At 44.4% G+C, this 16,399-nt stretch overlaps 1 protein-coding gene across 7 annotated transcripts in view; it reads left to right on the top strand.

Annotated features, from left to right (window-relative positions):
* The window catches only part of KIF13A (kinesin family member 13A), a 374,589-nt gene that overhangs the window by 316,932 nt on the left and 41,258 nt on the right, over positions 1-16,399 (top strand). For 5 of the 7 annotated variants that reach the window (XM_029590723.1, XM_029590724.1, XM_029590720.1 and 2 more), the window contains 6 exons: positions 1,554-1,598; positions 3,064-3,163; positions 3,626-3,752; positions 6,672-6,727; positions 13,012-13,136; positions 13,732-13,908. In XM_029590723.1, coding sequence (XP_029446583.1) covers positions 1,554-1,598; positions 3,064-3,163; positions 3,626-3,752; positions 6,672-6,727; positions 13,012-13,136; positions 13,732-13,908 — 630 coding nt within the window. The remainder of the gene's footprint in view (positions 1-1,553; positions 1,599-3,063; positions 3,164-3,625; positions 3,753-6,671; positions 6,728-13,011; positions 13,137-13,731; positions 13,909-16,399) is intronic. The other 2 variants (XM_029590721.1, XM_029590726.1) reach the window with 1 other exon arrangement.

Here is a 16,399-nt window from a genome sequence, read left to right as displayed (position 1 = left end):
TGTATTATTATTATTGTTATTATTTAGTCACATTAGTAGACCACAAAATTGGAAGGCACTCAGTGCAGACAATACAATACAAATTCATACATATAAATACAATAAGAACAAATGAATACAATAACAAATTGGATCATACAATACAGGTCACAGTGGCGCAAGGGCTTCCGCCCTCCCCTCCCCCCAACCCTATCAGAAATCTCAGGCAGGCTCTGGATTCTGCCCATCCCCCCCCCCCCAATCCTTATCCCTATCCTCTCTCTCCATGTGGATCTCCCCTAAACCCCCCTGGCTGCCAGGAGCATGGCCGATTCGTATCGCTGCTGGCAGCATCCATTTATTAACAGGCGCGCTGGATGCTGCCAGGAGAGTTCAGATCAACTGCGCTTCCAGTGGCTTTTTGGGGTTTTGGGGCGTTCTGGGTGGACCGAGAGGGGGGAAGATAGGAGTTGCGGATGGGTGGGCAGGTGCTGGAGCCGACGCAAGATTTTTTTTCTATGGGCTGGGAGGTAGGAAGGGGGAGCTGCAGAAGCCTCGGGCTGCTAAGGCCCACACCTTCTTTTAATTCTTGAGGGGGGGGGTGGGATCAGGCGCTATGTCCTGTTCTGGTTTTTAATTATTTGAGGTAAGGATTTGGCCTCCTGGTGCCAAGAGTTTTTTTTTTGTTGTTTTGTTTTCTTTAAACTTAATTTGCTATATGTTGAATGTAGACAGTTAAGGGTTAAGTTATCCAGAGTTGTCCCGCTGAATATCTGTGGCAAGTTATTTGTTTAATTTTAGCCTGATAACTTGTCCGCTCGCAGCTTTGCCAAATATTGTCCTCATTTGAAATTCAAATCCAACATTGTGAAGCAAACACAAAGGGACTTAATAGAGACCTTGGTTTTGCCATCCATTGCTAGATCCCGTCCTTCTGCAGCTGTAAATCCCTTGTAGCTTTGGGAAACGGTCCACCCCCACACCACCACTCTAATGCATCCTGGTTTATTTTCTTGTATATCGAGACAGCATCCTCCTTAGCTCATTTTGCACCGACCTCATGAAAAGAGGGTTCATAAACTCTCAAAAATAAATACCAAATGTATGTATGCCAATAAGAACGTGTCACCCTCTCTGCTTGCGCATTGACCTTTACTTCTGTGTACTGAAGAGGAATATACTGGCCATCGCACAAGTTTTATTCACTGCCTCTGACCTGCCACAGGAAATGGAGAGGGCCGTTTTTCTCATGTGTGAGATGTATGCCTTGAGGCTAGTTTTATGGTGATGGTGCAACCAATTACGGTTGCTTTTCAGTAGATTCTGTCTTCCAAGCTAAACTGCGCTTTTTAAACCCGTCTTTTGTTTTAATTTCGAGTGTCATCTCTGTGGTTTGGAAAAACTTATTTTTTTTTTTAAAGTCCTTGTTGGTTTTCTTATTTTTATATTAAACGGCGCCTGTTTGATGAAGATAAAGCTATTTTCTGTTTGCTGCGCTCTTCTTTAATTTATTTTGCTTTTGTTTAAAGTGAGAAGCATGTCCTTTTGTGTTCACAAAGTTTATTTTCTCCTAGCAGAGAGAGGAGGAGGATGAGGATGGTGATATGGATAGTTACCAGGTATTACTGCTGCTGCCGTCAGTCTTGTGGCATGGGGCCAGCTCTGCTAATGCCAGCCACTACTGACTATTGGAGCAAGGAATAGGGGCTTTAAAATATAATTCACCTGCTTGATAAAGCTACAGCGGACATAAACTTGCTCTGCCTGGTTTTTTTTTCTTTTCAATTTAGCAATACACAGATTTATTTTTTTTTATTTCTTTATAACTTGCTATACAGGATCACTTAACAGCTGCTTTCTAAAAGTTCATCATTTTGATACGTCTGTATTTCACAGGCATCCTTCCAGCTTACAATTTTTTGCTTTCGTTGAGTGTACATCACAAGGAACATTTTATTGGAAAACTGTGACTCTTCTCACGAGGGTTAACATGGCTCTTTCTGGCAGGACATTGCAGGCGACAAGAGTGGGGCAAAACGCGGGGTTTTGCCTGCACTGTTTTCCAGTCGGCCATATAATTTTCTGCTTCTGTCTCACTGATTGTGGCCATTAACTGTTCTACTGGTTTGGTGTAGTTCGAGTTTGGAGAGCTAAACCAGCTACTGCTACAATAATAAATAGCCTGACATCTATGCTTCATGGCAGAAGGCAAACCTGTTAAAAAAAAAAATTAAATTTTAAGGACCCAGTTGAAGTATAAAACCTTTCGTTTGTGAAGCAGAACAGTGAATAGAAGAAAGGACTCTTGTCCTCCAATGGGCCGTATGCAGTTTTCTTATAGTTTCCGCCATCTTTATTCATTTACTAACTCTCTGTGGGCTCTCTGCGTGCTTCCTGACTCCTTGAATCACAGACTGGACCCTGCAAGCCGCAAAGCTTGACTGCATGAGAGGTTTTGTTTGCATGGGAGATTTTTTTTTTTGCTATGTTTTCTTTTCAGTGGGGCTGATCCTAGTTTTGCACAACAGAGTTACCTGCAGGACTAAGGGCCAGACTTGTGCGCGTGAGGTGTCCCAGGCCGATGTGGGCTTTCAAGACACGAGGGTGGCCTGCCTCCTGTTTAACCACAGGGTGGACAGATAGTTGGTGAATTAGAGAATGTTTAGCTCTCATCCCATCTGCCATTAAACAGTTTTCGACTGCCATTCTTTTTGTTTTGCCTTCCTTGACAAAATCTAGATCACAGATTCTGCATGTTGGCTGCAGAAAGAATTAGTTGCTCAAGAATTTGGGTCTCGAGCACTGTAGTCTCATCACTTGCCCTAATGTCCCATTGGCCTATGCAGATGATGCCAGAAAATGCCTGGTGGGTGAAATGATGCCAGACCCAGGTATCCGGCGTCGCCAAAGTCGCCTACCTCCAATTACCTCCCGGCTACCGACACTTCACTCAAAACTGTTTAATGGCAATTTCCCATGTCATACATCCCCCAGGCCTGCAAGAGAAGCAAACACAAACTTTTCTAGTGCACCCCAGTTAAGTTGTCGTTCATATGTTTTTACCTCCCTCCCCACTGCCACCAGGAAGAAGATTTAAACTGTGTGAGAGAACGGTGGTCGGATGCACTGATCAAGCGCAGAGAATACTTAGATGAACAGATCCAGAAAATCATCAACAAACAAGGTTTGGGGAAAAGCCGCTACTGCTGCAGCACTGACCAGAACCTTTAGCGTTAATTATAGTTCAGCAGCGGGACTTGTCCGGTGTCATGCAGGTCGAGATGTGCGGTGGCATCGGCCGCTTGCCTCGCGAGGCTGTCTTGGGCATTCACATGGGGGCCAGGCGAGCCTGTCGGATGTGGCGAGAGGCCGCCAGCCCCAGCAACATCTTAAGTCATTATAAAGTATTTACAAATCTCACATTCATAAGACTCCCTTCTTATTTATTAATTCTTTGATTTAGCCACCAGAGATCTGAGGCAGGTACAGGATGAGAAATTACAGTTTCAAATATATAAGTACATATATATAAGTATGTTAAATGAAAAAAAAATTGCTTGAGCGTGACATACGATAAACTGTGTGGGTATGTAAGCATAGCTAACATGCAGCTGGAAAGAGTTTGCTAACTGGACCCTCTCTGCAGAGAAAACAGAAGATGATGTGGAACGAGAAGCAAGACTGGTGGAGCAGTGGGTGGGATTGACAGAAGAGAGGAATGCTGTGCTGGTGCCAGCTCCTGGCAGCGGCATGCCTGGTGCCCCTGCAGACTGGTGAGCAATGCAGAAAAGCACGTAGAAAATCGGGAGAAACGAGTCCCCACGGTCATTAACTTACAGACCCTGCTCTTTGTCCCTGTATATCCCTGGCAAGATCAGGTGCCCATACAATGCTTACGTTGGAATTGTTACTTTTAAAATCGTGTCATCTCGCATGCAGTATGGGTGACGTAAGCTTAGAGCTGTGCTATTCTGACGCAACTAATGAGCTGCCATAGTTTAAGCTACCTTCCAGTAGTCTTAATACCTTACTTTGACACCTAGGGTTATATTCAGAAGATTAATGTGGTTAAAATGGGTTTTTACCCACATAAATTTTAACTGGTTAAATATTTCCCGCCTCCCCCTGCCCCCTACTACTGTCCAGCAAAATCTTGTGTGCACAGATTTAGCCAAATAAATAAAGTAGCCAGGTCAGGCCTGTGCCCAAGGTGAGGTTTTTCAGTTATTTGGTTAGTATGATATCCAACACCAAGCAGATAAATATGTGTGTGAACATCTCTTTCCACACGAATCTTCGTCCTAACTCTCACTGCACAAGGTTTTTGTGTTAGATTTAATTGGATATCCAGCTGCACTCTTAACTGGTTAACCCTTAAATTGATCAAAATGCTATAATAACGCATGGATAACACCCACGGTAAGAAAAAGGGATGTGTTTATGGTATTTTTTTAATTACCACATAATACCCTGCAATAGTGCCAAGAGAGAGAGAGACTATTTATAAGGCCTTTACAGTAGTCAACTATTTATATCTCTATAAGAAGGCAAGCTAATAGCTCAAGGTGAGGTGCTGGTGGTGATTTAGGGGCCAGTTTTAGATGTGGAGTGAGACATACAAACAGCACAGTACACTGAGGTAAAGATTTGATGTCATTTGGAGTAAGGAAAGTCTCACAAAGATGAGATTTCTACTATGTTATCTCACCCTAGCTTGATGGTACCCAGTTATAGAGGCCATCAAACTAGGGCACGAGAACATAATAGAAATCTTATCTTTGTGAGACTTTCCTCACTCCAAATGATGTCAAATACTCACCTCTGTGTTCTCTCTCTCCCCTCTCCCTCCCCAAGCCCAGAAAGGCTTGCAATACAATTTGCAAAATTTATCGCAAATTGCGTTATGCTGTTTCGGGCATATCGCAAAGCTTAACGCCAGGAAAAAAAGGTGTAGTTATTTCTGGCATTAAAACCATGCAATAGCATGCATTATGCTATCGCAATATTGCCCCTCATTTTAATTAATCACGCCCCTTCTAAAAATTTGCATTTGCACCGTGTGGTAACACAATTATCGCGTGCGTTATGGCGTTAACGCCTTATCGCGTGCGTTAACACCATAATGCATTTTGATGAATGACCCTGTAAGTGTGGCCGAATATCTGGACAAGGTTAACTGGTTAACTTTGTCCGCTCAGCCAGTGCTGAATATATCAATAGATCACATATTTATGAATAAATTGAAACTGGGGTTTCTTTTTTAATAAGAAGCAAACAAAAGCAACATTCAAAAAGCACCCCTCTTATTTCAATTAGATATCCCTTTGAGCAATCCAACTGGCTATACGTTAGAGATGTTTTAAAACCACAGCCCTCTGTGGCAAACTTTTCAAGATTCTGCTGCAGTTAGGTGGCAAATGTGCATAATTTTGCATAGTCATCTCTCCCGATCCAATTAAGTCAATTTTTTTATTGAAAAACTTTTACATTGATTTCAAGTGACATTTAAACTATATACCAATACAAAATTTGCCATCTGAAAAAAGTCAACTTTTATCATGTCGAGAGATACAAAGGTGAATTTTCCAGGAGCTCTGTGTGGTCTGTGCCTATGAAAGCAGCATCTACACGTGTAAGTCGCATGGTAAGCGACTGTGGTGATATGCACACGTGCTTTACCATTTTGTGTGTATTGGTTCGCGAGTACTATCAAAGGCATCTCCATGGTAGGGTTCAGAAGTACGCGCGCAAGTAAATGTTTTGTAAGCTGTGCGTGTGCTGCTTCCACACACGCTTGTACTCCAGCTGTTTGCGTCGCGGAGCACAAACTTCACTTTTCTTTTGCTTGCAGACTTTGGGTAGGGGGTGCAGGTGAATAGTAGGGAGCTTGGTGAATTGCTGCTTAAAACTAGGTATGCAAAATAGCATCTCACACACAAAATATGCACTTACTATATAAAATAACTTCGCTCCGTTTGTAAATTTGAGGATAATGTCATGCACAGTTTACAAGTGTTTCCTGTGTAAAATATATGCACTTCCATTTATAAAATAGGTGCATATCAATGCGGATCCTTGCATTACGTTATAAGGGAAATGTAAGATATTTTTTAGGACTCTGAATCCGTAGTGATGGCTGTATACCCAGCTCAGCCCGTGTGAGGGCTATCCATTGTGAATTTTTTTCTTAGGTTTGAAAGTCAGGCACTTGTTTTGTAGACATCTTTTGTCTGATATTTTCAGTTTTGCTACTACTGAGTTTTTGCCTGTTTTATATTTTGTTGAAATAACTAAAAAGATACCAACCCTGCCCAAAAAAAATAAAAATTTTATATGTATTAAAGTATAAATTCCAACTCAGTTTTTACTCGGGATGGTTTTAAGTTAATAATCAGCATTGCCATTAGCATACCGATTTAAGGTGCTATTATGATACAAGATGTCATGTTTTAAGACTTCTGTAAACTTCATCAGACATAATGGTTGATCATTTTCAGAAATGGAACTTTCTCCATAGCAGACTCCATGGTTTTGTATATAAACAAAATAAGTGTTACTCATTCTATGCTCCTGTCTAGGGAGTAGATCCTGACTGTTGACTAGTGATAGATGGGTACCTTGTGATGCAGCTAAGATTCACGATGTTCCACCTGACCCAGGCTGCACTGATAGTTGTTTGATCTTACTTTTAGGACCCCTCCTGCTGGAATGGAAACACATATACCCGTTCTCTTCTTGGATCTGAATGGTAAGAGACTGCATTTTATACTTTTCAAATTGGAAATTTTGCTTCCAGTGGCTGCAGGTTGCTCTGCTGGCTGACACTGGTGTCCACTCCTGAGTTTCCCATGAGCCCTGGAGTGGGGGAGGTAGCACCTGCATCCGGAACCTATTAAAATTGAGAGAGGAATAAAATGCTGTTTCTGTAGCTTATTTTACAACATTCCCTGACTGGGAATTTTACATCCCTACCAGCAGATGGAGGCAGAGACTAAGAACTTTTCAGGCACTGCTACATAACCGAGAGTGCCTCCTGCAGTCCCTCAGTATTTCTCTGTCTCCAGCAAATGGTAGAGGTGCAAACCTTCAGTCTGGAGTTCTAAGAGTAAAAAGGCTATTTGAGGTTTTGGCTTTAAGCCTTAGTGCGGTGGTGTGCGGGAGTTTGATGCAGAGATCCTGCTTGTGCTAGGTTCAGAAGGCAAGAGAGAAGGTGTTGGGGTGACAAACGAGGCCGCTCAGCCTGCCTGCTTAGAGATAGGAGTGGCCTATGTGGCTGTTGCCCTGTACAACATGGTTTGGACTTCTGCCAGGAACGTGGTCTCCGCTGTCGCAGCGTGGAGGCTTCTGTGGTTGCAGCAGATGCGTGGTCTAAAGCCTAGCTGTGTAACTCCCTTTAAAGGCAAGTTGCCATTCAGAGAGGATCTGGAGCAACTGATGAAGCAATTGGGGGAGTCGAAGGAAAATAAATTACCACCAAGAAGACTTCTCTACCGCGTGCTCATTTTCAGGATGCGAGGAGATTTCAATCAAGCAGAAGTTAGTTGCCTACAGCGCAGAAGCAGGGCTCGGGCAGGAAACAGTCCTTTTAGGTGCAGCATGGGATTTCCCATGACGAGGTCAGCCTGGGGGCCAGCTGAAATAAGCTTGGCCAATGAAGTCAAGCTGGTCTGCTCCTCTCCAGACGCCATCTGTGGGAGGCTGTACCTCTCTTACGAGGAGTGGACCAGGATCACATCAGAACAACGGGTTCTGACAGTTACATCTTAGAATTTTTTCGTATGCTTAGGGACGCCTTTGTGGTCTCCCGTTGCATCTCCCTGTCCAAGCGGGAGGCGGTGCAGGACACCGTACAGCAGTTACAGCTCATGCACGCAATTGTTTCAGTTCCCTCTTAGGAGCTGGGACAAGGAAGGTACTCGGTGTATTTCGTGGTGCCCAAGAAGGAAGTGACCTTTTGCTCCATCCTCGATTTGCAGAGGGTCAATGCGGCCCTCCAGGTGCCATGCTTTCACATAGAAATGTTGCAGATGGTGATTATGGCACCAAGGGGGAGTTTCTGGCATCTTTGGATTTGACAGAGGCCTATCTCCACATTCCCATAAGAGCCAACCACCAGAAGTTCCTGAAGTTCATGGTCCTAGGGGAGCATTTCCAATTTCGGGCCCTTCCATTTGGGTTGGTGACAGCACCACAGATGTTCACAAAGGTGATGGTGGTAGTGGCAACAGCACTCAGGAGGGAAGGAATCCTGGTTCACCCATACCTGGACAATTGGCTCATCAAAGCAAAGTCAGAAATGGAGTATAGTCTTTCAGTTCGAGTCATGCTGCTCCTGCGTTTGTTGAGCTGGGTGATGAATCTGGCGAAGAATCGCTTGTCGGAATATCTGGGAGCTCGATTTGATACCTGGATCAGGAAGGTATTTCTGACCACGGAGAGGGTGATCAAATTGCAGGATCAGATGCTCCGACTTCTGCGACTTTCGGTTCCCAGAGTCTGGGACTATTTACAGGTCCTGGGTTCTATGGCATCTACGCTGAAGCTAATTCCATGGGCCTTTCCTCACATGCAACCCTTCAGAGGGCCCTTTTATCCCATTGGAATCCACTATCGGAAGAATTTCAGCTTCCTTTACCACTTCAGGGGGATGCCAGGTCCAGTCTCTCACATTGGCTGTCTCGTCCCAATTTGGAGAAAGGAATGGACCTGAAGGCCCAACTTGGGCGGTGGTGACCATGGATGCCAGTCTCAAAGGTTCGGTGGGGGCGATTTGTCAAAGAAAAACTGCCCAGGCACAGTGGTCACCAGAAGAGGCATCCTGGTCAATAAATCAATTGGAGACCAGAGCAGTTTGCAAAGCCTTGCTCGCCTTTCTCCTCATTCAAGGAAGGACAGTACGAGTGTTCTCAGACAATATTGCTGGCTGCTTACATCAATTGGCAAGGTGGAACAAAAAGTCATCTGGTAGCGCAGGAACTGTTTGTTTGGGCAGAGAGCCATTTAATGGGACTGGCAGTGTTGCATGTGGCCGACATGCAGGCAGACTATCTCAGCAAACAGTGGCTGGATCCAGGGGAATTGGAATTGTTGGCGGAGACTTTGCCCTAATACAGACCAAATGGGGCAGGCCGGAGTTGGACCTCATGATGGTTTCAAGAAATGTGAAGATGGTTCAACTTTTCAGTCACAGGAGAGAAGTCTGCTGCAAGGGCATTGATGCCCTTGTTCAGCTGTGGCCGACAGAGCTGTTACTGTACGTTTTTCCCCCGTGGCCTTTCATAGGTTGGGTGTTGCGTTGTGTCGAACTTCATCCGGGCAGGGTGATTCTGGTGGCACCTGAGTGGCTGCGCTGGCCATGGTTTGCAGACCTGGTTCATCTCATGGTAGACGGTCCCATTTGCTTGGCCCATCAGCCTGGGTTGTTGCAGCAGGGACCCATCTTTTCAGACTTGGCAGATCGCTTTTGTCTAGCGGCTTGATTTTTGAAAGGCAATGTTTCCGCTTGAAGGGATACTCGAACCTATGATTACAATGTTGCTTCAGGCAAGGAAGCCCTCCACGTCTTTGGCTTATATCTGGGTTTGGAGAGTGTTTGAGTCGTGGTGTTTGCAGAACAAGTTGCAACCACTGAAGGTGGATGTTCCTTAGGATTTTAGCCTTCTTACAAAATGGCTTGGCCAAGGGATTGGCCTATAATTCCTTCCAAGTTCAGGTGGCTGCCTTGGGGTGTCTTCGAGGTAAGGTGCAGGGAAGACCATTGACAGCTCATCCGGATGTTCTGCATTTCCTAAAGGGGACAAACATCTGCATCCTCCATTCCAGAAGGTATGTGTGGCCTGGAACCTTAATTTGGTCCTTTGAGTTCTGTGTGGTCCTCCCTTTGAACCAATTAGAAGGGCTTCTTTGAAGGATTTAACCTTGAAGTCCATTTTCTTGGTGGCCATTTGCTTGGCTAGGAGGATATCAAAACTGCAAACATTGTCGTGTAGAAACCCTTTCCCATGAATTTTGGAAGATGGTGTCTCATTACGTATGGTTCCTTCCTTTTTGCCTAAGGATGTTTCCTCATTTCATGTTAACCAGATGGTCGAACTTCCAACTTTTCCTCATTTGTCACCATATGCTCCTCTGGCGAGGGAGCTTCACTTATTGGATGTGCGGCGAATCCTCTAGCGATATCTTAAGGTGATGAATGCCTTTCAGAAATCAGATCATCTTTTTGTCTTGTTCAGCTGAGCAAAGAAGGAAATAAGGCTTCCAAGGGCACGCTTGAAGATTATTTATTTATTTATTTATTTAACACTTTTCTATACCGACCTTCATGGTTAAATGACCATATCAGATCGGTTTACATCGAATTGGGGAACTGTAACAAAAACAATAGTTTGAACAGGATGAACAAAGTTACATTCAACAAGGATAGTAAACTTGGAAGCATAGACAGCTGGAAAGAAAGGCCTAAGAACGCAGTAAACAAAGAGTATAAACAATTGATGAATCAGGGGTGGCTCTTATTAAGTACTTGAAGGTAGTACAGATGGCTGAAGGAGGCGATAAATACAGCTTACATCTGTAAGGGTCAGTCGGTGCCAGAAAGGTTGCAGGCGCATTCCACCAGAGCGCAGGCAACATCATGGGCGGAGTGTCAACTGATTTCTCCACAAGAGATTTGTCATGCAGCGACATGGTCGTCTCTTCACACTTACCAAACATTACTGTTTGGATGTGCGGGTGCCAGAGAAGGAGGCTTTTGAGGAAAGTGTGTTGCACATGAGTCTTTCGAGTTCCTGCCCAGGTTAGAGGGTCTTGAGTACATCCCACTTGTCTGGACTGATCTGGGTTATGCACAGAAAAGGAAAATTTGTTCTTACCTGTTAATTTTCATTCCTGTAATACCACAGATCAGTCCAAAGATCCATCCCCTTCTTTCGAAAGACTTCCTCACTTCTGGATGTGGCTTGGCAGTGTGTAATCATATGCAGAATTACTAAGAGTGTACATAGGTTATGTTACTATATTCCTTGTTTGAGACAGGGGAGTCCTAGTTTTAGGGGGCTCCAACTTTGAGTCTCTGCTTGCCCAGAGTTTTTTGGGGCTTGTTGATTTGGACATCTTGACTTGGATACAGGTCAATACTGAGGGACTGCAAGTGGCACTCTCGGTTATGTAGCAGTGCCTGAAAAGTTTTTATTCTCTGCCTCCATCTGTGGGTAGGGATGCAAAACCCACTTGTCTGGACTGATCTGTGTTATTACAGGAATGAAAATTAACAGGTAAGAACAGATTTTCCTTTCTCAGGATGACGTTTAAAATTCACATTATTCATCCTAAGGTTCTCCAAGCCTGCGCATGTGTTTGGTTTTCAAGGTACCCACGGTGAATATTTTTGACATTTATTTGCATGTACTGGCCCTTCTTTATGGTCAGTTAACATGTTTGCAACCCTTGAGGGACCACAGTTTGAAACCCTAGAATCTAAATTCTGGGCGTTAATCATAGCTCATTCTAATTTTCCACTGTCTGCACCCAGCTGTGAGATGTCAGTGGCTTAAAAGAAACTAGAAAAATAATTCAGGAATGTAGCTGAATTGAATGGGAATAAAATAACAGCTGAAGAAGTGATTTGTGTGGTCTTGAAAGCAACACTGGAGTAGTTTTTAATGTTAGCCCAAGGGAAAGTATCAGAACCTACAAAGAATGGATTCTGTTTATGTGGGATCCTGCTGCTAGAGCCTGCACTACAAGGAGTAAGGGAAATAGTTAATATCCTTTGGCTTTCCTAAGTGATGTGGTCACTGGTAGGGCAATGACCATATGAGATTCCTTCCCTTCCCCCAAATGTGCACACATTTTTAACTACTGGAGTTAGACTTATCTTGTAATAGGTTTAGGCTACAGTAATGTTTACTACATTGATTAAAATGTTGCAGAATTCCCAATACAAATGCACCTATACACAAGGACACCTGTATAGTGTTTGTACAATATTGATCATTGATAAGAGTAGAAGCCTGCTGTGGTCCTGAAATAGGGAGGGCCCCTCTTACCATACCAGGTATGTCTCTCACTTCTGCCCTTCCTCAACCTCTCATCCTCTGACATTTATCCCCTCTCCTCCCTCAAGCATCCCTTCCCGCCCCCTCAGCATTTTAAAACATCCCTCCCCATCCTGTGCTGAACTCTTCCCCCTCCCCCCCACTTTTCTTCCCCTTACTCTATCCCCTCTCCCCCGTGCTTTCACCCATCCAGCTCCTTCTCTCAGTACTCTTACTCCTCTCCTCTCCCTCCCCCTCCTTCCCTCCAAAACACTCACCCTGTTCTCCCTCTTGCTCTCTCTGCATACTTGTAATAGCCAAGAGTGGGAAGAAGCACTGCTGAATGTATGAGGCGGCTCCTCCCACCTCACGCAGCTGATTGGCTCTTGGGAGCAGAGTGAGCCAATCAGTCGCAGGAGGCGGGGAAGCAACCACAGGTCAGACATGCTTTCTCGTCCAGCTCCCGTCAACACCCAGAGGTAGAGGATAGGAGAGAGGTTGCCGTGAGGACAGAGATGGATTCCCCACCCCCCACCCCCTACCTCCCAGGTGCTGATGGGAGCTGGACGAGAAAGCATATCTGACCTGTGGCTGCTTCCCTGCCTCCTGCGACTGATTGGCTCACTCTGCTCCCAAGAGCCAATCAGCTGCGTGATGTGGGAGGAGCCAACTCATACTCGGCAGTGCTTCTTCCCTGTGGCCCCAGGCAGGAGCCGGTTGTACCTGCAACTGTTTTGTTTGCCGCCAGCAACAATTTGCAGGAGCTGGCTCTGCCATGGTGCTTCTTGATTATGGCGGACCCCCTTTCACTGTGTGGGCCCTGGTGCAGCAGCTTCTCCCCCCCCCCCCCCCCCAGTATCATTGTCACTGGATGTGGTAGGAGAGAAGAGAGGAAGCTCTGACCCTTCTTTTCAGGGATTGTAAAGCAGAGCAGCTGAGTTACTTGTTTGACTCCTGTCTGTGGAATTAATGTTTTTGGCTGACTTCTTTTCTGCAGCCGATGACCTTAGTGCCAATGAGCAGCTTACGGGCCCCCATGCGTCAGGAACGAACTCTATCCTACCAAAGGAGCATGGGAGTCAGTTCTTCTACCTCCCCATCATCAAACACAGCGATGACGAGGTAATGCAGCTGCTGCACTTCCCCCAGCTGTGTAGAGGGTGGACTTGTATTTAAAACTATTTGTTAACTGCCTCCCCGTTTTGGAGGTGGCCTGTATCTTACTCAGATCAATTATTGTATAGAGTAGAACAATAAGACGTGACGGAGCATTCGTTTTCTAGTTATCGTTGCAGCTCATTTTCAAAGAGAAACTATCCATATAATTTATCGTTGAAGATCAATTAACATAAAGCATGCATGCTGATAGTGCCCTGTGTACTGCTTTGCTCTTCTCTTTGTTAAGGCAGTGAAGTTGGGTGTATACTGTTGGAAAGCCTCTGTACACGGGCTGTTTTACTTCCCTGACCTAAACCCCCTCCCATCCCCTTGAACAGCTGTTTTTCCCCTGGCTAAAAGTGCATGCTCTGTGGAAGCCTGAGTGTCTTACAGGCAAGCAGAGAAGGTCAGCTCTCAGCCAGGCTGGCGAATGGCACTGAAATCTGCCCTCTGTGTACGTTCTTTACCTTGCAAGTGATTCTTTCTGCATCGGTTTGCTTTGGGTTAATAAGAGCTAGAAAGTGCTGTTCTTGATGCTTTCGGTGTCTCCCGTCTTCAGGTTTTGGCCATTGCTTCCTGGGATTCCACTGTCCACGAGTCGGTGCATCTGAACAGGGTCACGCCGCAGAACGAAAGGATCTATTTAATAGTAAAGACTACAGTACAGCTCAGTCACCCCGCTGCTATGGAGTTAGTGTTACGTAAAAGGATTGCAGTCAATGTTTATAACAAACAGGTAACCATTGGATCTTTGCATTTATGATGCACTGAACAGACGGTGAAATTCCAATTTAGGGGGTCATTTTCAAAGGCTTATCACATGCGATAAGCCTCTATCGCATGCGAAAAGGACCTTTCCGCGTGCGATAGCATGCTGGGGGCGGAGGGCGGCGAGGGGAGGAGGCGGGCGGTGAGGAGGCGGACTCGGCGGTGTCTTCGCTGGCAGTGATAAGGTTAGTAATGCCGCCCCCCGTTTTCACTGGATTCACCATTCTGCGATAGAATGGTGAATCCAGGCCTTAGTTAGCAGTGAGTCCTTGAGGTGATCATATCTGATGATTTCAAAGTATAAAACAGAATGAGAAGGCTTTGGTCAAAGCCAGAGGGGTGCTAGGTATTTATTTTATTTTTATTTATTTATTTAGAGATTTTTACATACCGCGGCACGTACAGGACATCACCTCGGTTTACAGCAAACAATAATTCAGCAACAGGCTTTACAATAAGATATTAAACGGAGCAGTACATGCAGCAAGCTTAACAATCAACTTAGCAACTGGAACCATTTTTTTTTTTTTAACTCCGATAGGTATCATTGACTTAAATGTAACACGATGTACCGGAAGTTTGATCTGAATATAGGCCAACATATGGTGGTAAGCTTTTCTAGGGAGTAAGAGCCGGACAGGGTGGGGGGGGTAGGGGGGGAACAGGTGGGAGGTTTACAGTGAAGTGAGCGGCTGGTAGAAGGTCAAGTCAGTCCTGGATATGCTTTTTTTGAACAGCCAGGTACATAGGGAGAGGCATGATTAGTAGAAGAACAGAGGTGATTATACCTCATCTGACTAGTGTAGAAAGACAGAGTAGAAAGCTACAAAAAACGATGCAGGGTCTGCTCCAAAAACCTTAGGAGATGAAACTTAAAGATCAAAGTATGCATACCCTAAAGGAGAATGGTGGGGGAGTATGATAGAGACATTCAAAGGTCTATATTCAGACACTGACCGGATAGCAAAGTTAGCCAGATAGATGTATCTGGCTAACCTTGGAGGCATATTCAATAGTGCAGCCACACTATTGAATGTAGCCTTCGATCTTAATTAGTTAGCCGCCTAAATATATCACAATTAGCTGGTTAACTTAGCTGGCTAACCCAACTCCTCCCAGTTTCGACCCTGGACCGCCCCTACTTAGCCAGATAAATTCTAGCCACCTAACTTCTAGTCTGCTAGAATTTAACCGGCTAAGGGCTGAATATAGCCGGGTAAGCCTTTTGGACGGATAACTATTTTGTTATCTGTCTAAATGGCTTTTGAATATACACCTCTCAAATACATCAAAGATGTAAAAAAAAGAAATTGCACAAGAAAAAAAACCAAAAACCTTTTCCATTGGATAGGATGTTCTAGAACATGAGAGAAGTTTCCAAGGGACTGGGCATGAAGAACTTCAGAAAATATTATTTCTCAGAGAGGGTGGTAGGTGCATGGAACAGCCTACCAGAGGAAGTGGTGGAGGCAGTAACAGCAGCAGAATTGAAGAAAAGAAATGGGCTAAGCACAGAAGGTTCATAGTCATTTTGGAAGTGTAAAACTTGAGATCAACCATGGTCTATGGCATTGCAACAAGTTACAATCCTTAGCTGCCATCATATTCACGTTCTGTACACAGAGATTTCCAGGTGAATTTGGTCATCCTAGACTTAAGTTATTTCAGACATGTCTCTAGTGTTTTCAGTAGCAAAGGGGACACAACTTGTAATTATTGGACCAGTTGTTTGCCTACAGATCTATAAGTTTAAGAGAGATCTTCTATAAATTTGGCAAACAGAGATAATTCCCTCAGCACAGGAGAAAGTAGAATAGGGGAGCTCCAGAATGGACCATAATGTTCTGATTCCGAGCTGTTTTGTATTTGTGCAATCTTTGAGGTTGATCACACTAAGTTTGGACTGGGAGGGTGAAAAGAACATCTGACTCCCAAGACAGATGACATCAGAATTTCTTAATCTGCTTTTAGTGACTTGGACATCAGCTGTGATTTAAAAAAAAATTGGAGATATGAAAGAATCTGTGAGCAGGCACTGTATCTTTGCTTTCGATTTGTGCCACCTAGCAGTATGCATTCCATTAAGGCACCCCCAAGGATGCACGTGCAAATGTTTTAGCAAAACTCCTCATCTTGCTTCACTAAGAAAATGTCCAGTCTTTATCATCCTGGGAAGAGGTCAGCTGGCAGAGCTTTTTGTTTTCCCAGAAATAAACTTAACAAAAATAAATTATATATAAGGTGATACTTTTGTATTGGAGTAACTTAATACATTTCTTTAGCTTTTGAGAGCTAATACTCTCTTCTTCAGGTTGAAATTCAAATGAGCAAAAGATTTGACGAAAAGCGTATTAGCTTCTGTTACAAATCCTGTTTATATCGAAACAAGTGTCCCTCCTGCTTCACCAACTTCATGCCCAATGGATCAATCATTATCATACCTTGACTGCTCATCTGAT

The sequence above is a fragment of the Rhinatrema bivittatum genome, chromosome 2 (assembly GCF_901001135.1).
Source record: "Rhinatrema bivittatum chromosome 2, aRhiBiv1.1, whole genome shotgun sequence".
NCBI lineage: Eukaryota > Metazoa > Chordata > Amphibia > Gymnophiona > Rhinatrematidae > Rhinatrema > Rhinatrema bivittatum.
The sequence above is the reverse complement of the archived record's forward strand: the minus strand, read 5'-3'. Positions and strand labels throughout refer to the sequence as shown.